This window comes from Mastigoproctus giganteus, chromosome 8, assembly GCF_048544385.1.
Source record: "Mastigoproctus giganteus isolate SK-2022 chromosome 8, ASM4854438v1, whole genome shotgun sequence".
Lineage (NCBI taxonomy): Eukaryota > Metazoa > Arthropoda > Arachnida > Uropygi > Thelyphonidae > Mastigoproctus > Mastigoproctus giganteus.
In genome coordinates, this window is record NC_143582.1 from 110,687,997 (window position 1) to 110,710,742 (window position 22,746).

At 36.9% G+C, this 22,746-nt stretch overlaps 1 protein-coding gene across 2 annotated transcripts in view; it reads left to right on the plus strand.

The window, feature by feature from the left end:
- Window positions 1–22,746, plus strand: part of LOC150081769 (tetraspanin-5-like) — a 226,413-nt gene that overhangs the window by 25,797 nt on the left and 177,870 nt on the right. For both annotated transcript variants that reach the window (XM_090379628.1, XM_090379629.1), the window contains exon 3: window positions 14,893–14,967. In XM_090379628.1, coding sequence (XP_090235754.1) covers window positions 14,893–14,967 — 75 coding nt within the window. The remainder of the gene's footprint in view (window positions 1–14,892; window positions 14,968–22,746) is intronic.

Genomic DNA, 22,746 nt, shown 5'->3' on the forward strand with positions numbered 1-22,746 from the left:
CCTTTAGCCAGTGTGTGGTTGATTGCTGGAACAAATTTCCATCTGTTGTTGTAGAAAGTTGACAGCTTAAATAAATTCAAGGCAGAACTAGACAAACATTTGGATTGAATCTCTGGGTGAAGTGAGGAGGAGGTTTTTTTTTTTTTTTTTTTTTCTGGCTGAAGCTATATAAGCTTGATTTCTTGCATCATATGCCTCTACTAATGCTAGTGCCAAAGTAGGTTTAGTAAAGACACTTTACTTCATGAAGTGTTTAATTCATTTATTGGAATGAGATGACAATTATTACAATAGACCCAAACAGTCCCAATAACTAAATAAATTGGCATTATTTCAGATTTCTTTGTTGACAAACATCTTTTTTAATCATGATTTGTAACAAAGATACGTAGAAAGATTTATGCAGGTTTATAAAACATGAATCCAATATGATTTATTTGGTTGGATCAAATTTTAAAAAATTGAATTTATTCTAAATTAATTCACTAAGTAAAAACACTTTCTTAAATTAATATATATGATAATTAATGAAGATGTCTGTGTAATTCGTGATATTAATGTGAAGGGTTACAAATGTTTTCCAGATGCTAATGAACTAATCATAAATCAAATAAATGCTTGTGTATAGTAGGATAAGTTTATAGCTCAATCATGGAAGACCAAATTATTTTGCATTGCAGGAGATACCAAGTTATGCTTCTGAGGAGATAATAAAACTTCCTGCAGTCCAGTCTGAACATCTTCCCCCGTAACTTGAAATTATGGCCCCTAGTTCTAGAATCATTTATAACCGAGAAAATTTTGTCCTCGTTCATTTTACTTATGTTTCTCAGAGAACACCTTGAACGTCTCTATCAAGTCTTCTCTAAGGTGCAAGTTTGTATTTACTTCTTCGACTATGACTCCCAGGACTGCTGGGAGTCATAGGGGAACAAGAAAATACATGGGCTGTATTAGGGTAACTAAGAGTAGAAACAGGTGTATGTATACTTGCATGTATACCAATGCTAGGAGTAGTTAGTTAATAAATTCAATGAGCTTGAAGTGCTAGTCAAGACATCAAAGGCAGATATTGTTGGGATATCAGAGACATAGTGTCACACAGACATAAGCAGTGCAGAACTGGAATTTGGGGAGTACAATGTGTACAGAAAGGATAGACAGGACAGAAAGGGAGGAGTGGTTATGCTGTTAGTTAAGAAACACAAAATCTAAGGAAGTGCATCCAATTGATGTTGGTGGACAATGCAATGTTTAGACAGTTTGGTGTGACATAAGCACTGGGAAAGGAAAAATGAGAGTAGGTGTGTGTTATAGGCCAAATGAATCTGATGAGTATAATGAGCAGTTGTGCAGAGAAATAGTGGGCCAGTAAATCAGTGTGTCTTATAATGGGGGATTTTAATTTCCCAGAGATTGACTGGAATTTGTGGGTTGGTCACTCCCACACTAGCAAGGCTTTTTTGCATTTATTGGATGATTGTTTTCTACAGCAGCATGTTCGAGAGGCAACTAGAGGGAGTAATACTCTTGATCTGATTATCAGTAGTGATTCTTCATGCATCAAGAATCTGCAGATATAGGAACCACTAGGTGGCAGTGATCACAGTGTGCTGAGAGGTAGTTACCTCTTTGATTTACTCAAAGAGGTAACTACCATCAAGGTTAAAGGGAAGGGTTTTTGCTTTCGCAAAGGTGACTATGGTGGTCTGAGACAGTATTTAAATTCTATACGGTGGGACCAACTGATGATGTTACCAACAGCAAATTCAAAATGGGAAGCATTCAAAGAATTAATCTTGGAAGCTACTAGGCTTTTCATACCAACAAAGAAATATTGAAATCAAAGGGCATAAATTCATAAATTTGAATTTATGCCAGAGAGGGCATAAATTCAAATTAAGGAAAGACGGTTGGGATAGCTGTGCGGAAGTTTGCCTTTAGTCAGCAGGTGGTTGATTGCTGGAACAAACTTCCATCTGTCGTTGTAGAAGTAGATAGCTTAAATAGATTCAAGGCAGAACTTGACAAACATTTGGAGCGAGGGAATGTGTAAAATAAGGGTGTTTTTTTTTTTTTTGCTGATGCTATATAAGCTTGCTTTCTTGCATCATGTGCCCTTGCTAATGCTAATATAGATGCCCTCACATGGATAGTTATAGGTCAGTGTTGTACAACACTGACCTACAACTATCTACTTACATATAGGCTTAGCAGAGTTTATATACTTTGGAAACAGCTACCTAGGGAAGGGAACTGATCAGTAGAGTGATGCCAAGAAATATTCTTGAACTCCTGAAGCAGTTGCCAAAACAGGAAGTTCTTTTTCTAGAGTTTAAATACTCTGGTACCAGATTACCAAAGGGGTGCAAGGGCAGGTAGAGTGTGCTCAAGACTTTCTGACCCCTGATCTGAATGGCCAATGTTATTATACTGTTGTTTTACAGAATTCCATTTTTATCATTTAGATAGAAATGGAATTCTGACGGACACTTGTCATGGTTTTGTAAAGGGAAAATCCTTTGCCTGTCCCGTGCATCACATGTGATACACACGACGTATTTTATATATGCTTGTGCATCGCATGTGATACACACTTACTGGAGTTTTAAATACGATAAATTTTCAATAAACGTCTGAAACTTACTCAGTTTTTCGATCTAAACGTGTTATAGTTTGTCTTCCAACTCAGTGTGCATCACATTTGATTCAAAAAGCGCAAGAATGTGAATTATCTGAAATAATATGGTGGAGTTACTAAATATATATAAAAACGCACAAATATAAATAAAGTAGCTTTTATTTCTCATTCAGTACACTACATAATATTATTTATGATATTCATTGAAACGAGGTAGGCAAAGTGGTTTGTCACATTCGACACATTCTGTTGAGACTTGTTTAGATTTTTTCATTGCTTCTTTGTGATTTTCCTTCGATATGATTTTTGTGTAACAACAATGACACCTTTCCCGAACGAGTTTTCTGTCTTCTCTTCTTGTTATATTTCGTTATGGGAGGGCCTTTTCAATTGGTTTATTTATAGAACTTTTTTCGGCCATACCTAGCAGAGACATCATAACAGCTTTTGAAAATGCTGCTATCTGGATTGTTTTATTTGAGTAAAACTTGTTATAGATAACCAACTATTCACTACAGCAATTTCTAAGCATTCAAACAAGACGTTTCAATACCATTTTATACTCTCTCTGGCCGGACTATAATATGAGATCATTTGATCTGAAAGATCAATTCCTCCTTTTATCCTGTTATATTCTTTTATAACTGCAGGTTTTTAAATATTTTCTCCTTTACGGTTTTTCTTTTCAACTGCCTCTAATGCATTTCTTCTTTTTTTCAACAGCTTTCTTATTTGTACCGTGGTAAGTTTAAATCATATATATATCTTTCTTGTCTTTATATTTCATAACAAGTATTCCGTCGTTATTTACCATTCCTACTACTTCTCCTTTCTCTAATTTCTTTGACTTTACTTTGTTGGGCAGCCCTTTTCTATTAGATTTTAAAGTTCCACAATAATCTGTATTTTTGTTCTTAAGGTAAGTTGCTAAAGGTATGCTACTGTACCAGTTGTCTGCAACCAAAATTCTGCCTTCATTTAGCAGTGGTTCAGCTAAGGATACGACTACAGATCCGGAAAGATCCAGGCCTGGTAATAAATTTGAAGTTCGTTGGCCGCAGTAAACTGAGAAATTCCATATATAATCCGTCATTTCACACGGTTTGTATAAATCAATCCCATATTTATGGGCTTTTCCTGGGTTATATTGACGAAACTGAAGTCTGCCTCTATGGGAAATCATAGTTTCATCGATGGAAATTTCTTCATCGGGGGTATAAACTTCTTAAATTTTTTTTATAAAGAGTTTTGTAAAATACACTCATCATGGTTCTGTAAAGGGAAAATTATGTTTAACTAATCTGGTTTGCTATTTTGACAGGGTCCCCCAAGAACTGGACTTGGGGAATAATTTCGACATTGTTTATTTGTATTTCAGCAAAGCATTTGACTCAGTCCCACATGAGAGGTTACTTTATAATCTGGAACAGGTTGGAATCACAGGGAAAATCGTTAGATGGGTAGCTGGCTTCAGGGTAGGAGGCTGAGGATTGTGATAAATGGTTATTCCTTAGATTGGGTTGATGTCAGATGTGGGGTTCTCCAAGGATCAGTATTGGAACCACTGTTATTCTTGATTTTCATAAATGACATCAATGAAGGGATGACATTGTGATGTCTAAATTTCCATATGATATAAAGATTGGTAGAGTAGTTAATGATTGTTGCCAAGCACAGCTTCTTCAGAATGACCTAGATAGACTTCGGGGATAGTCAGAAAAATGCAGCATTCTTTTATCCATCAAAGTGTAAGGTATTGCACCTGGGAAACAGTAACCCCAAAATAACTTATACACTTGGCTGAGTTGGATTAAAGCCACTAGTGGAGGAAAGGGACTTGGGTATTACGATACGGGCAGACACGAAGTTCTCCTAGCATTGTAGACTGGCTGCAAGGAAGGCCCATGGTGTCCTATCAGTGATTTATGGAACAATTGCTAGTAGAGATAAGGATTTCACAATCCCATTATATAAGGCTATTGTTAGACCACAATTGGAATACTGTGTTCAAATATGGAGACCACACCTGAAAAAGGACATCGAGCTTCTTGAAAGGGTCCAAAGATGGGTAACTTGCCTTGTGAGATCGGCAAAAGGTCATCTGAGGTCATATGAGGAAAGACTTCGAATATGTGGGTTGCAGAGCTTGGAAACTAAGTACCTTAGACGAACCTTAGACAAGACTTGATAGAGGTATTCTCCTCTAAGTCCCCCCACAGATTCAACTCTGATCTCTGGGGGACTCCACTAATAATGTTAGTCCACAAAGCGCAATGTCCATTGATTATCACTCTGTCTTCTCCCACTCAACCATCTCTTTTCCATAGCAGCAAATGGCCCTTAATAACACAGTGCTTCAATTTTTACAGCAGTCTTTTATGAGCAATATTATCAGAGCTTTCATGAAATCCAAGTTATGTTATTTTTGGTTTTTAGGAGCATTAGCAACTAAGGCCATATTGCTCCAGGATATGCGGTGGTCATTCCCTGACCTTTCCGCATCCTCCGTATTTGGTGGTGACGGGCTCGAACCCTGGTCTAATCAAGAAGCGTGTGGTACGCACTGCTGCTCCTTCCCACCTGGCTACGGAGGCACCAATGAAATCCAAGTACAGGAACTCCCAGACTTATGTAAGGGTTGCGTTCCGCAGAACGCTACGTAAGTCGGAATTTCCCAAAATGCTTATTTAGGGAAATTTCGCACTCGCAACTATGTGCTCTGAATTTGATAGAAGCAAAAAAGAAATGTTCGACGAACATTTACATAAATAGAACTTTTGTATTTTTTTATCTCATGCACAGAAAAAAATTAAAAGTGTACAAAATTACAAAAATTTCAAAATTATAAAATTACAAAAAGAGAGAGGAGACAGACATCAGCAAGTTTTACCTTTTGAGCATCGTTACCAGAATTAACTCTCCAGCTGATAAGCATGCCACTGCGGAAGTTGAGGGTTGTGAAGATTTAGAAGGAGTTTTTCCCAACACATCACAAAATTTCTCTGCAGCTGCAGAATCGGCACTGACAACTTCACCGCATACTTTAATGTTTTGGAAAAAACCAGGGAGATGCTTAACCCACCAGTTGCTTTCCACGAACTTGGCTTGGGGTTCACCGTATTTATCCTTTATATCGTCATAAACGCTTCTTGTTTTTGCTTGAATGGGCATTGGACTCGGGGGCAATCACTTCTGAATCTGATTTTCTATCCATATTATTAATAGCTTTCCCATCTTTGATATAGCACCTGAATGCTGTTTTGTGATCACTGTTGGGGCAGACTGTCCCCGGTGTGAAATGCATTGATCACTGAACATGTTCTTTTATATGCATGCTTGGCGCCTCCGTAGCCAGGTGGGAAGGAGCAACAGTGCGTAGCACACGCTTCTTGATTAGACCAGGGTTCGAGCCCATCACCACTAAATACGGAGGATGCAGAAAGGTCAGGGAATGACCACAGCATATGCCCGGAGCAATATGGCCTTAGTTGCTAATGCTCCTAAAAACCAAATAACAAACAAACAAACATATGCGTGCTGTCCCTTAAAATAGTTTTCACTGTTGAAGCAGCGAGACCTAATTCCATGCAATAGATGACAAACTTTGTCCTGCTTTGTAATTCTTAATTAATCATCATTTCTAAATCAATTTTTTGTTTTGTTTCTTAGCATTGCCAGCACTTGCACTTTCCATTGGTTGCTTTCCCTTCATCATTGTAATAAGTAAATAGGAATGAAGAGAAGATTCTGATAATTTATTTGTTTTTTATATTATTGAAGATTTCAGTGAAGGGGAACACATTTCACCATAATAACATAAAAACCCACACAATTCCAGTTATCGGGATTATTGCAAATGCAATAAGATTGAGTTTCCTACCCGTTTATAATAGATTGCACTAACAGAAAAGCCCAATAAACCGGAAAGTGCAAATTGTTTTTATTTTATAGTAGTGATCTTCCAGAAATGTGTTTTAGAAAAATATTACAAAAGTGTTCAAAATTGATTTTTATAACGGAACATATGATAACGATGAAAGTGTAGCGCAATTTCCATTATAAAAATGACCCTTCAGAGAGATAAATAGCTTAGATATATAGAGAAATTTTCAACTTCTAAGGTTTTTGAACGAATTACCAAAAAAAAAAAAAAAAAAAATTTTTTATTGGGTTCACATTATGATATTTACACAATACCTCCATTTATTCCCACAGGGGGCAAAATACATTTACATGATTTTTTAAGTTTGCGCCGGCCGGCAAAAACGAGTATTACAGGACAAGGGTATATTTGCCAAGGGCAAATATACAGTTGGATCAACTGTATATTTGTACAGTTGATCCAACTGTATATTCTGTACAGTTGGATCAACTGTTGATGACGTTGTAGATCAGATATCTTTTAAGGGCACAAAAGGTTATTGTTGTACACGTTGGAACTAATGACATTAAGAGGAAGAGGTCTGCAAATTTACTCAACAAGTACAGGTCAATGTTGAAAAAAAATTGCAAGTTCGGGTTGAACTTGCAATGTGACAGTGTCTGCAATTCTGCCCAGACACGATAGGAGGGAGTATATGATGAGAGCCTTGTCAATCAGTTTGACCCTGGAGAGATTGTGCAGGACTCAAGGGGTAGAATTTTTTTTTTCAGCCTGGTCTGTGCTTGTTGACAGGAGGAACTGCTTCTACAGGGATGGGGTACACTTAAATAGAAAGGGTGCAAAAATATTTGCTGATGCTATCAAGGCAGTGTTAGGTGGGTTGGAAAACTGCTAGCTTGGGGGGGGATACACAGACTAAAAGGTTAACAGTTGCTTCAGGCAGAGTGATTCTTGCACTGCTTCTATTAGAATGAGCAGCAGCCTGGAAATCAAGGTAATGGAGATTTCCAAGACTTCTGGGAGTCTTAATGGAACAAGTAAATACTTGGGCTGTGTTAGAGTAACTAAGAGTAGAAACAGGTGCATGTATACTTGCATGTACACCAATGCTAGGAGTATAGTTAATAAATTTGATGAGCTTGAACTGCTAGTCAAGATATTGTTGGGATATCAGAGACACGGTGTCACATAGATGTAAGCAGTGCAGAATTGGAATTTGCGGAGTACGCTGTGCACAGAAAGGATGGACAGGAAGGGAGCAGGGGTTATGCTGTTAGTTAAGAGATGGAAATCTAAGGAAGTGCATCCAATTGATGTTGTGGACAGTGCAATGTTGAGTCTGTTTGGTGTGACATAAGCACTGGAAAAGGAAATATGAGAGTAGGTGTGTGTTATAGACCTAATGAATCTGATGAGTATAATGAGCAATTGTGCAGAGAAATAGAGTGGGCCTGTAAATCAGAATATCTTATAATGGGAGGTTTTAACTTTCTAGATATTGATTGGAACTTGTGGGTTGGTCACTTGCACACTAGCAAGACTTTTGTGGATTTATTAAATGACGTTTTCTACAGCAGTATGTTTGAGAGGCAACCAGAGGGAATAATACTATTGATCTGATTATCAGCAGTGATTATTCATGCATTAAGAATGTACAGATAAAGGAACCACTGGGTGACATGATCACAGTGTACTGATGTGGGAATTACTTAAAGATATAACTACCATCAATGCTAAAGGGAAGGGCTTTTGCTTTTGTAAAGGTTACTACAGGGGTCTCAGACAATTTTTAAATTCTGTACAGTTGGATCAACTGATGATGTTACCAATGTTGAATTCTAAAAGCCTTCAGGGACTTAATTTTTGAGGCTATTAGACTTTTCATTCCAACTAAGAAATACTGTTCAAGGTTTAGGCCTAAATGTATATCAGAAGAATTAATGAGGCTTGTGGCAGAGAAGAAAAATGTATGGGATGCAAAAAAAATCTGCTATAGGCTTCTGTGGCAGAATATAAACTAGTCTGTAATCAAGTCACAAATCAGAATATTTTATAATGGGAGATTTTAACTTTCCAGATATTGACTGGAACTTGTGGGTTGGTCATTTGCACACTAGCAAGACTTTTGTGGATTTATTGAATGACGTTTTCTACAGCAATATGTTTGAGAGGCAACTAGAGGGAATAATACTATTGATCTGATTATCAGCAGTAATTATTCATGCATTAAGAATGTGTTTACCTGACCTGACACAAAGCAGTTGAAGGCAGATTACGAGAAATCTTTGGCAAAGGATGCAAAGAAAAACAGCAAAGAGTTCTTTACTTATGTAAACTTTAGAAGTAAAGGGATGAATCAGATTGGACCACTTAACACAGATGGGTTGACTGTTGATGATCATTAGAATTAGCATTAGTAGAGGCATGTGATGCAAGAAAGCAAGCTTATGCAGCATCAGCAAAAAAAAAAAAAAAAAAAAAAACGCTCCCATTTCATCCCTCCATTCATTCCAAATACCTGTCCAGCTCAGCCTTAAATTTATTTAGGCTATCAACTTCCACAACAAAGGATGGAAGTCTGTTCCACCAACCAACTACCCACTAGCTAAAGGCAAACTTCGGCACATCTATCCTACGTCTCTCTTTCCTCAATTTGAATTTATGCACTCTCAGATGATTATTCTAAGCAAGAGGAAGAATTCCATCAGCATCGAGCATGCTCAAACCATTCTAGCCTTTATACACCTCAATCAGATCACCTCACAGGTGCCTAGTCTCTAGACACTGTAATTTGCAAAATTTAAGCCTTTCTTCATAAGAGCAACCCTTTGTTCCATTCACTAATCTTGTTGCCCTTCTCTGCACTTGTTCCAACAGCACTACATCCTTTTTAAAATGAGGCCTCCAGACCTGTATACAGTAATCAAGGTGTGGCCTGACCATTGCCTTATACAAGGGGATAATCACCTCCTTATCCCTGCTAAAAAAATTCCTGTATATCATTGACAAGACACTATGAGCAACTCTTGCAGACAATCTGCACTGCTCAGAAAACTTCATATCTGCCTGCACAACCACCCTCAGGTCCTTTTCGTTCTCTACCACTGTCAGTGTAGTACCACAGAGTTGATACGTCACTCTGGGGTTGCTGCTTCCCATATGTAATACTTTATATTTGTCAATGTTAAACTTCATTTACCACCTCTCAGCCCATCTGCTCAACTTTTCGAAATCCTGTTGCAGCAGCAGCATACTGTCATTAGTGTCCTTAACAACCCTGCCAAACTTCATATCGTCTGCAAATTTAGACATTAAGCTTGATATACCCTCATCAGTATCATTTATAAATACAGAAAACAACAATGGACCCAACACTGAACCCTGAGGGACTTCACTAATAACATTAGTCCATAATGAGCAGTGTCAATTGATTACCACTCTCTGTCTTCTCCCACTCAACCATCCCTTTATCCATAGCAGCAATTTGCCTCCAATGCCACACTGCTCCAATTTGTACAGCAGTCTTCCATGTGCAACAGTATCAAAAGCCTTTCTAAGATTAAAAATTTATGATATCAAAGTTATTCCTTGCATCCAGTTCCTTTGTGACCACATCATAGTATCCAATCAGATTGGTCAGGCAAAACTTTCCCTTAACAAAACCATGCTGTGTCCGAGCTATAACTGTCTTGTCTAGATGATGCTATAAAAGTCTTGTCTAGATGATGATCCTGCAATACTTCTTTAACCAGTGCCTCCATTAAATTTCCTGGAACAGAAGTTAAACTAACAGGTCTGTAATTACTTGTGTCGCCCTTTGATCCTCCTTTGTGAATTGGGGTCACATTTGCACATCTCCAGTCCATGGGTACCTCCCCTGAGTCCAAAGGGGAGGTACCCATGGCTAAGGGTTTGCTTACTTCCTTTGCTGCCTCCTTTAATATAACTGTATAGATCCCGTCCACCCCAGGTGCCCTTTCTATGTTTATCCTCAACAATTTCTCCTCCACTTTCCTCTCATTGTACAAAATCATCTAGCTCACTGCCAGAGTTTAACTCACCTCTGGCATTCCCTTCTCTGAATAACTCCTCATGAGTGAATGTAGATGCAAAATACTCATTTAGTTTGTTAGCCACCTGAGCAGGATCATCAACAGTTGAACCATCAATATCCAGTGGACCAATCTGATTCATTCTTTTCCTTCTAGAGTTTACATAGGTAGAGAACTCTTTGTTGTTTTTCTTTGCATCCTTTGCCAAGGATTTCTCATAATCTGCCTTTGCCTGCCTAATCTCTTTTGTGACTTGGTTACAGACCATCTTATATCTATCATGTCACCCATTAATTTATATGTATCCCATGCATTTTTCTTCTCTGTCATATGTCTCATTAGTTCATCTGACATTCATTTAGGCCTAAACCTTAAACAATATTTCTTAGTTGGTATGTAAAGCCTAGTAGCCTCCCAGATAAATTCTTTGAATGCTTCCCATTTTCCATTTTGAATTTGCTGTTGGTAACATCATCAGTTGGTCCCACCGTATAGAATTTAAATACTGTTTCAGACCACCGCAGTCGCCTTTATGAAAGCAAGAACCCTTCCCTTTACCCGTGATGGTAGTTACCTTTTTGAGTAAATCCCACTTCAGCAAACTGTGATCACTGCCACCTAGTAGTTCCTTTATCTGCAGATTCTTAATGCATGAAAAATCATACTAATAATCAGATCAAGAGTATTACTCCCTCCAGTTGCCTCCCAAACATGCTGATGTAGAAAACAATCATCCGATAAATCCACAAAAGCCTTACTATTGTGTGAGTGACCAACCTACAAATTCCAGTCAATATCTGGGAAATTAAAATCCCCCATTATAAGACTCTCTGATTTACTGGCCCACTCTATTTCCCTGTACAGTTTCTTATTATACTCATCAGAGTCATTAGGCCTATAACACTCCTACTCTCAATTTTGATCTCCCAATGCTTATGTCATACCAAACTGACTCGACACTGCACTGTCCAGCGATGTCAACTGGCTTCACTTCCTTGGATTTTACGTGTTACTTAACTAATAGCATAACCCTTCCTCCCTTCCTATCCTGTCTATCCTTCCTGTACACATTGTACTCCCCAAATTCTAGTTCTGCATTCCTTATAGCTGTGTGACACCATGTCTCTGATATCCCAACAATATCTGCCTTTGATGTTTTTAGCAATACTGCAAATTCTTCAGATTTATTTACCAAGCTCCTAGCATTGGTGTACACGCAAGTATACATGCACCTGTTCTTTTTCTTAGCTGCCCTAACACAACCCATGTGTTTACTTGTACTGCAATGACTCCCAGCAGTCTCTGAAATATCCTGCATCTTGTTTTCCAGGCTTCTGCTCATTCCAATAGAAGCCGTGCAAGAATCACTTTCACCTCTGCCGGTGGCTACTGTTAATCTATTAGTCCTTGTATCCCCCCAAGCTAGCAGTTTTCCGACCCACCTAACACTGCCTTAATAGCATCAGCAAATATTTTTGCACCCTTTCTATTTAAGTGTATCCCATCCCTGTAGAAGCAGTCCCTTCTGTTAACAAGTACAGACCAGGCTGAAAAAAATTCTGCCCCTTGAGCCTTGCACCTTTATTCGTGTATGTAGTGAATTATCTAACAATACTGCTTTTGGCATTGTTTCCGATACTTAAAACTAATAGATAATTAACTGTATCCATGCTTTCTTTTGTCAATCATTTCCATAACATTTATTTCCTCCTTTAACAGCCATATCATGCTCTGTTCCTCAGAGAACTTGGTTGGGAGCATGACTTCCTTTCTCTCACACCAGAATTTGTATTGGTAACTTTTTCAATGTAAGTAAAATTATAGTATAATGGTTGTTTTTATATGATCATTATATTATTAATGATTGTATTACTATAACCTGATCATAGTAATTGTTTTTCAGTTCCATTTGGAGTAGTCTGGAATGCCATCAGTTGTTAACCGTTATAGCTGCATATTTCAAGGTCATCTTCCGAAATTTATCCGGACCTTTTTGAGCAATAGGTCCTTTCAAATACGTTTTATTTTTGCTCTCTCACAGACATTTGTGCAAGAAGAGGGAGGTCCCTCAGGGTTCTGTGCTTATTGCCATGCTCTTCTCAATCAGGATTAATTCAATAACCACATGCATTCCTGAATCAGTGGAAACATACCTGTATGTAGACGATCTGGCAATCTCATGTCACTCTCAAAACATGCAAGTAATTGAAAGACAGCTTCAAGGCACAATTAACAAACTTGTTCAGTGGGCAAAAAATAATGGTTATCGACTCTCAAAGCAAAAAACAACAGCAATACACTTTTGCTGTAAATGAAATCTACATCCTGATCCCGATTTACTACTTGATTTTTATCCAATTATTTATCAACAAAGTATTAGATTTCTTGGAATAATTCTGGATAAAAAATTAAGTTTTTTAGAGCACATTAAGCACATCCCTACAACCTGTCTATGAAAGCTGAATCTATTTAGGGCAATTTCTGCTATGTCATGGGGTGCCGATCGGTACATGCATCTACACCTATACCATTCACTAATTAGATTGAGAATAGACTATGGGTCTCCTGTATATGGCTCAGCAAGACAGAGCGTATTAAAATGGCTTGATCCTGTATATCATAATGCTCTCCGAATTGCCCTAGGAGCTTTTCGTATATCACCAGTTCAGAGTCTCTATACAGAAGCACATGAACCACCCCAATTCCTTCATCGGCATGCGCTGCTATTAAATTATGCAGCTAAGATCAGAAGTTTCCGACATCATCCTATATGGCAATATCTTTTCACACCAAAATGGGATAATTTGTATAAAAATAAACCTTTCCAAAATAGACCATGCGGCATTAGATTACAGAATTTAAACACATCTTGGGGTCTATATATGAATAACATAACTCCAAATGAAAGCATGGCTTCCCTGCCATGGCAAATATTGATAAACATTTCCAACAATGGGGAAAGCATACCCTTCAAAATTGCAATATTAAGCAGATTCATGCAGCTCATTCCTTTCAGTTCTTTTGTTACACTCAAATTTATACAGATGGCTCCAAGACAAACACTAAAGTAGGTGCAGCTGCAGTACTGGCAAATTTAAATGTATCTCGTCAGCTTCCTTTGGAGTGCAGTAGTTACACTGCAGAACTGTACGCTGTCCTGATGGCATTAAAGAATGTAAAGCAGTCTTCATGCCCTGAAACCATAATTTATACAGAGTCCTTATTTGCTGTATCTGCTCTTCAGCGTGAACTTCCTTCAAGTCACCCCTATTTACAACAAATTCGAATAAATTTAGTGCAGCTTCATACAAACAAGCAAAAAATAATCTTCTGTTTGATTCCTGGACATTTTGGAATCACAGGCAACGAAAAAGCAGATTTTTCCGCCAAGAATGCGAGTCTCATAACATCAGACAAACAGATTCCTTACACCAATTACAAAAACTTCATACAATGTGCTGGAAGAAAAAAAATGGCTGTTCATTTGGCAGGAGAACAAAACCAATAAATTGTTCCAAATTAAAAACGATCACAAGCTGTGGACATCAAGCCTCAGAGGGAATAGGAAGGAAGAAGTTGTACTTTCTAGATTGCGGATTGGGCATACCCACCTAACTCACAGTTACCTACTCACACGGAACGATCCTCCACTATGCAGCAACTGCCAAACTCCACTCACAGTAAAACATCTTATTCTTGATTGCCCATTATACTTAAGAGAATGACAAACAGCTTTTTCACATCTATGTTCCTCAAATCAACCTACTTTACAGAAAATTCTCGGAAACCGACTAGATATAAATGATCTCTTTACATTCCTGAGAACAATAAACAAATTCCATCTAATCTAAATCCACCTTGCTATTTTAATCAAGCCTGTACTAAATAATATTGTAATAGGTGCATTATGGCTTTAGTAGCCCTTGCACCAATAAATCAAACCAACAACAAGAGCTGCATATAACTTTTCCTAAGTTGATGTTTTTGTGTGTTTTATAAGTGCAATTTTCTTCCATTTTCTACCCTTATTTAAAAAGACTTAAAATTTTCCAAATTTACCTGTCTTCTCTGTGGAGAACTCCTTAAGAACTAAAAAGTTTTTAAGAGATTTCTCAATAAGGATATGCAAGGAACAAACTGAAGATGGATTGATAGGATGTGAATGGAAGCAGAGTTCTAAAGTGCCCAATTACTAAACTGTTTTCCTTCCCCACTCTTTCTCACATTGTTAATTTGCATTTTTATAATCAAAAGTTTAACGATATTTGAAAAACCTGTATTCTGTTACTTTATGAATGAAATTTTTCTCTTTACAGTATGCAATATTTCTTGCTCTCTTACTGCTAGTTGAAATGACAGCTGGTATTCTAGGATTTATCTTTAAAGATTGGGTAAGATAAACATGATTATTTTTGTTTAAATTTTTTATTTTAAAGTGAAGAACTTTTATTTAAGAATTCACTGTGCAGTAGCAGAAATGTTTATTCTCTTGCTTATCAATAATTCCTTGTATCAGTATCAACCCCTGGCAGGCTTTTTTTTTTTTTTTTAATTAAAGCTCATTTATAGCTACTAGAACTAGCCCCTGGGGTTTTGTGTATGATATAGACAAAACTCCAGAAACTTTGCTAGCAGAGTTAAGGAAGTGATTATCCCATGCTGGAATGGGTGCACAGAAGGGCAATGAGAGTGGCAAAGGGAACAAAAGAGTGGCCTTACCAAGGCAGGCTTCAGTTCTGCATATTGCAGTGTCCAGAGACTGGAAACCCGATTGAGGTGTTTAAGGCTTTAAATGGATTGAGAAAGCTCATTGCTGATGGTATTCTTCCTCTTGTTCAAGCTAAACACATGAGGGGACATAAATTCAGATTGAGGAAGGATGGTTGTAGCATAGGTTTGTGAAGCTTTGTTTTCATCCTGTGGGTGGTTTATAAATTTTATAAATAATGGTTTACCAAGGATCATGCATTGTCTATATGCCCTTGTCAAAATGCTTGCAATGGCAGTTCTATGTAGACACTACAGCTGGTAGTTTGTGTTAACAAATAAAATTTTGTTGCTTAACCATGAATTAGGCCTGCAGCTTTGTGGACTGATTATTGGGTGCATTTGGATATTTGTCATAATTATTTTTTTTTGTCTGATCAGAAATAGCTGCAATTCTTTGCAATTACTTCAGGTTCACGGGGAGAGGGACTGATACTTCTCTTGGCTGCTGGCTCTGCACCTACTGTTTGGTGATTTGTGAAGAGGATAACGTTGGGATTGTTCTAGACATTTCTGAATACTATAAACTAATTTGGTGGTATACATTCCTCCTCATTGCTATAATGGATCGCTCACCCTGATCGCTGTTTATATTGGATCGCTGACACTGAACATCCTTCCATGATGTTTAGGGTCTGGGGCTGCTTCAGGTTGAACAGTTGTGTGTATGAATCCAAGTACCACCATAAGTTTTGTAACCTGTATGATGATATATAGGTATATACACCATGATAAACTTCAATTATAGGAGAAAACCTCATACTGAAAAGGTAGGATTGTTAACCTCTCAACACTATCGCGAATGATTATAATATGAACCTACCCCCCATGCATAGTCATAAATAAATCAAATTAAAATCATCATGACCTTCAACTCTCATATCACGTCAAGCGAATCTGAAAGAATTACAGAAAGATGGCAGCCACCAACCTACAAAAAACCAACCAACATCACATGCCACCATGAGAATTGAAAAACAATTGTCGCAAAAATCTGAAAACGACAAAAAAAAATAAATATCCATTAATTCACACATAAATTACACTTTAAAATCGTTTTATAACTTCTTTTAAGAGACCACCTTATTCGCTTTGTTACCTTGTTCACAAGAAGTACAAAAGTGATTCGCGAATGATATCCCCCTGTTTTATATAAAATTAATGACACCTGACATGAGATTATTTATATAGACCAATGTATGAATCAGCATTACCATTAGTAGAGGCATATGATGCAAGAAAGCAAGCTTATGCAGCATCAGCCAAAAAAAAAAAAAAAAAACACTTCCACTTCACCCCTCCGTTCGTTCGAAATACCTGTCCAGCTGAGCCTTAAATTTATTTAGGCTATCAACTTCCACAACAAGGGATGGAAGTCTGTTCCACTAACCAACTACCCGCTGGCTAAAGGCAAATTTCCGCACATCTATCCTACATCTGTCTTTCCTCAATTTGAATTTATGCCCTCTCAGGTGATTATTCTGAGCAAGAGGAAGAATCCCATCAGCATTGAGCATGCTCAAACCATTCAAGGCTTTATACACCTCTATCAGATCACCTCGCCGGTGCCTAGTCTCCAGACACTGTAATTTGTAAAACGTAGGCTCTTTCTTCGTAAGAGCAACCCTTTGTTCCATTCACTAATCTTGTTGCCCTTCTCTGTACTCGTTCCAGCAACTCTACATCCTTCTTGAAATGAGGCCTCCAGACCTGTATTACCATTGCCTTATACAAGGGAATAATTACCTCATTATCCCTGCTTGAAAAATTCCTGTATATCATTGACAAGACACCATGAGCTACTCTTGCAACCCATCTGCACTGCTCAGAGAACTTCATATCTGCCTGCACAATTACCCCCAGGTCCTTTTCATTCTCTACGACTGTTAGTGTAGTACAACAGAGTTGATATGTTGCTCTGGGGTTGCTGTTTCCCATATGTAATTACTATTCATGCATGCACGTAAGTGTCCATGAGTCCGAAATATTATAAGGTCTGCATATATTTCAGACTCATTGATGCTTACGTGCATGCATGCATGAATAGTAATTCATACATTGGTCTATATAAATAATCTCGTGTCAGGTGTTGTTAATTTTATATAAAACAGGAGGGATATCATTTACGAATCACTTTTGTACTTCTTGTGAACACGGTAACAAACCGAATAAGGTGGTCTCTTAAAAGAAGTTATAAAACGGTTTTAAAGTTTTATTTATGTGTGAATTGATGGATGTTTATTTGTTTCATCGTTTATAGGTTTTTGCGTCAATTGTTTTTCAATTCTCATGGTGGCATGTGATGTTGGTTGGTTTTTTGGAGGTTGGTGGCCGCCGTCTTTCCGTAATTCTTTCTGATTCGCTTGACGTGATATGAGAGTTGAAGACATGATGATTTTAATTAGATTTATTTATGACTAGGCACGTGGTGTAGGTTCATATTATAATCATTCGCGATTGAGTGTTGAGAGATTAACAGTCCTACTAAAAAGGTATGAGGTTTTCTCCTATAATTTAAGATTATTATAATAATAGGACTTATTGGGTTTCATAGTCCCTTTTGATTTGAATTAGTACACCATGATAAAGCACCCTAGTACTGTATAATTTAAAGGTTGAGAAGAGAGAAGATATTTATTGACATTGCATATCAGTTCTGTTGTAGATTGTAATTTTTAGCAAATATACATGACAGAATGTTGATCCAAACAACACAAGTAGAAGGAATAAATGAGGTAAAAAAGTTAATTTGAGGAGTTTTTTTTTTTTTTTTTTTTACTATTATTTAACCTTTTGAGCAGCGCACAGAATTCCACAAAGTCCTGGATGACTGACAATATACTAAACCTAATGAAAGAAAGGAAAACATTCAAAAATAGACCAGAGTATAAGACCTTGGATAAAAGCATCAGGAAAGAGTGTAGACAAGCAAAGGAAGATTGGGCAGCAAGAAAATGCAAAGAAATAGAAGATGACATATGAATAAGAAGGCTTGTAGACACAATTGCATAAAATTCCAAAATAGAGAAGTAGTGTTCAACAAAAAAGATGTTTTAAAAAGATGGTCAGAATACACAGAAAAACTCTGCTGACAAAAGAAAAGGAAACCCGTGTGCACTCAGTTTAGAGGGACCACTTACTCTGGAAAGCAAAGACACCAATGCCATTAAGGGACTAGAAAATGGGAAAGCAACTGGATCAAATGAAATCTGTTCAGAAATGCTGAAAGCACTTGGCAGTCACATTAAAGTGCTTACAACACTACTGAACAATATACAGTAAACCCCCGCTATTTGCGGGGGTTATGTTCCTGAGAAATGTCGCGAATACCGAAAACGCGAATACTGAGTTATGGCTCCCATAGTAATAAAGGGGTTCCGTTCCAAAGTATGAAATATATAAGAAAAACTAATCTAAAATTTTGTCTGTATGTATTATATGTACCTTCATAATATGACTATGTCCAATGACAGTACACAGCGAAATGCAAGCATATGGCATCAAAATGAAAATAGAAACAATTTAATAATAAATGTAATATTTATTAGAAATTTCAAACAAATCTTTCAAACCAGCGCCTTTGCTAGCTAAAAAACTTATCCCACCAGTGCTATCACCACTTTCGCTAAAGTGTTGATAAAGGAGTTTTGCCTTTTCACGAATGATGAGTGAACTTAACGGAATTTTATTTTGAGTTCGGTCTTCTATCCACAGATTTAAAGCTTTTTCCATTTTTTATAATTTAACATTACGAGTTACAGAGCAAATTTTTGAAGCAAATAGCGCGTTTTCACGGACACTACGGCGGATTTTTTCTTCCGATTTTTTGATTTTTTGTCACCTCTCTCCCCACCCACTGAGCGCTGTTTTGACCGGGAAAGATAATTTTAGCCACGCACATGTTTTTTTTATGGGGGAAAATATTCACGGCGCTTTAAATTTCACATTTTTTTAGGTTTCATTTCATATTAAATCAGCGATTGCGAAACCGCGAATACAGATACTGCGAATAGCGGGGGTTAACTGTATATAATACAGGAATAATTCCAAGTGACTTTAAAGTCTACACCTTCATTCCTCTTTCGAAGAAACCTGGAGTTTGGAATTATTCAAGATCAGAGCATTCCTGGAATGCTCTGATCACAGAATCATTAGCTTAATGAGCCATACTTCTAAGATTCTACTGAAAAGAATCTACCTAAGAAACACATGCAAACTCACAGCAGAAACAAGCCCGGTTCAAAGTGGATTCATGAAAAACAGCAGAACCATAGAAGGAATCTTTAACTTAAGGATGATAATTGAGAGATAACTGGAGAAACAAAAAGACATTTAGATCTGTTTTGTAGACTGTAAAAAAGCTTTCGACTCAATAGACCATGAAAAGATGATTCAATCTCTACAAAAAATCAGAATCAATGGTAGTGACATAAGAATTGTAACTGATTTACACTGGGAACAGTTAGCTTCCATTAGAATTGATGGAGAGTATTCAGAAGAGTTTCCAATACTAAAGGGAGTGCGTCAGGGATTTTCTTTCACCTATCCTCTTTTAACTTTTATACTGAAGAATTTTTTTTTAGGATAGAAGATTTAAAGGGCCTTACCACAGGAGGAATCAGAATTAATAACTTAAGATATGCAGACGACACCGTTCTACTGGTAGAAAATGAAACACACTTAAAAGCCATAATAGACAAGATAAACAGTTCCAGCGAAAGATTGGGTCTATATTTTAATGAAAAGAAATCCAAAGTAATGTGTATCTCAAAGAAAAGAGGGGAAGAAAAAAATTAATATTATAGTAAACAATAATACATTACAACAAGTAAACTCCTATGTCTGCCTAGGACAGGAGTGGGGAACCTTTTTACATTGGAAGGCCAAATTTTATTTAACCAAGATACTATTAGGCCACATGCTGAGAATTAAATATATACAAAAAAATTATATTTTTGTAGGCATATTTACAATTTTAATTACAGCCTGTTATTGTATGAGGAATTTAAACAAACAAATTAGCAAATACATTTATTTGTTTAGCAAAGATGATAACAAAACTAAAAATGGACAAATTTAGACAACAAACCGTTTAATGACTTTTTGGGACTGCTTAATGCCAACTAGTAGTCTGATATTTGGTTCCAACATCGTTGAGTGTACTTTTAATTGGTCCTCCAAGTGAATATCCATCATCTGAGATCAGGCTTGTTTTAATTTTTGTCATATATGAAAATGTTGATTCACAACAGTAGTTCCAACACAAGATAGCATTTGACGAGCATGTTGACATAGACATGGGTATTCAACAGCATTTATCCATATTCAAAGAGGATCCTTCTTCGCGTCAAATAGAGACTTCCGAATATTATCTTCTGAGTGCTCTAATTCCATCTGTAAGTGTCAGGTGCAGTTGAATAGCTGATTTCAGTGTGAAATTGTTTCTCAAAATCAGCAAACCTTTTATTGTATTCTTCAATCAGGGAGTCTAGAACAGCTGCACATTCTTTCATGTCGCATATCCTTAATAATTTGTTTGTATCCTGTTTTTATTAATTACTTTTACCATTTCAGGAAAGTGTTCAGCTGAATGTTCTGATTGGTTAAGCAAGGTTTTGAAAATGGTCAGCCTTTTCCGAAATGCCTGTATTTTAAGCCATATATCATATTTAGATTTGGTTTTATCTTGAAAAAAAATATTCAGATCATTTTGCTTTGACATTATGTCACACAAAAATGCAGTATCTCTGCATAATTCCATTTTTGACAATTCACATTGTAGATTCAGTTCCTCAAAAAAAAAAGCTTGTGATTTATTTTTGCAAAGATAAAAGTTTGACAAGTATTTGTCCTTGGGACAACCAGTGCACTTTAGAATGATATGGCAGATCCATGCTGAATGTTTCATCATTAAGCTGAAGCATGTTGCGAAATTGGCTATATCGCGATGTATTTGCGCAAATGTAGTTTACAATACCTGTAACTTTATTTAATGTGTCACTTAAAATGGTAGATTTGGCACAGATTCTGCTGATGAAGAATACAGTGAAAGGAAATAAAAGTATCTGGATCTGGCAATTCTTTCTGTAGTAATGCAACAAATCCTTCATGTTTTCCTCTCATGGAAGGTGTGCCATCTGTGCATACACTTACTAAATTACATAAATTCAGTTTTGCTTCATGGCATTTTTCTTTAAAGATGTCAATTCCACATGTCCTGGCAGTAAGGGTACCCAAAGTCAGTAACCCCTGGTGACAATGAAAATCCGCAATTATAACACAAATAAAAATAACATTCAGTCAGTAATGTCAGTGGATTCACCCAAGGTGATCGAATAATAAATGGCTTCTCTTTGGCATATTGCATGAAGTTGTTCTGTTATATTACGGGCTAATTCATCTTGCTTATCAGTTATGGTCCTCCTTGAAAGAAGTAGTTGTTTGTACTTCTTAAAACTTAGCTGAATCTAAACATCCCACAACTTCAAAAATGCATTCTTTTATGATTTCTACATCAATAAATGGCTTACCTCTTCTTCCAAGTATATATGCTCAGTGTTCTCCCCAGAAAATTTTTCCAGCTGAGTGCCATTATTAGGTGAGGAAATGTAATACTTTGCATAGTACGTTCGAATATTGATCGAGACCAGTGAGCAGTACCATATGGTACCACGAGAATCGCTTAAATTTTTGACGGGTGGTCAGTTAAATTCACTGTGCAGTGCACCCATTTGATAGGTCCTGGGGAGAACACTGATGATACTTTGTGTCGCTTCAGTGATGTCATCCCTTGTCCTGACATAGTTTTGAATAAATGTTGCTGCTGCTTTCCATCTTTCATTTTCTTATGTGCAGACTTTCAAGGTTCTCCTACTTTAGCATATTTGTTATCCTTATGAGTTTCATAATGCTGATATGCATTGTATTTCTTCACTGTTGCCAATATGGCATCGCAGAGCAAACACATCATTTTATCGTTCACTGCAACAATGCAATACTGCAATTCCCATTCTTCATTGAATACTCTCTTTTCCTCCTTTAGTGCTCTTTTCTTATTTCTTGACATAATTGGGTAACCAGTAAAAATTAAATACACAGTTTGATTGAAGATTAACCGATGGCACTGGGGAGAATGACCGGAATGTCAACTGATACTGACAGCAGTCAGTGAGATGAGTCATCATTAATAAGAAAGGTAACATTGCCAAATGAAGTTCAGTTTCAAGTGGAAGTGATGCTATATCATCTATTTGGGAAACAATAATATTCTGTAAAGATTAGTGAATTAGAATAAATGCTTTATTTTGTATTTACTTTAATATTTAATTCATTATTATTTTCCTTAACCAGAAAAGGCAATGCATACATTTCATTTAACGCATACATTTTCTTTAACATGTTAC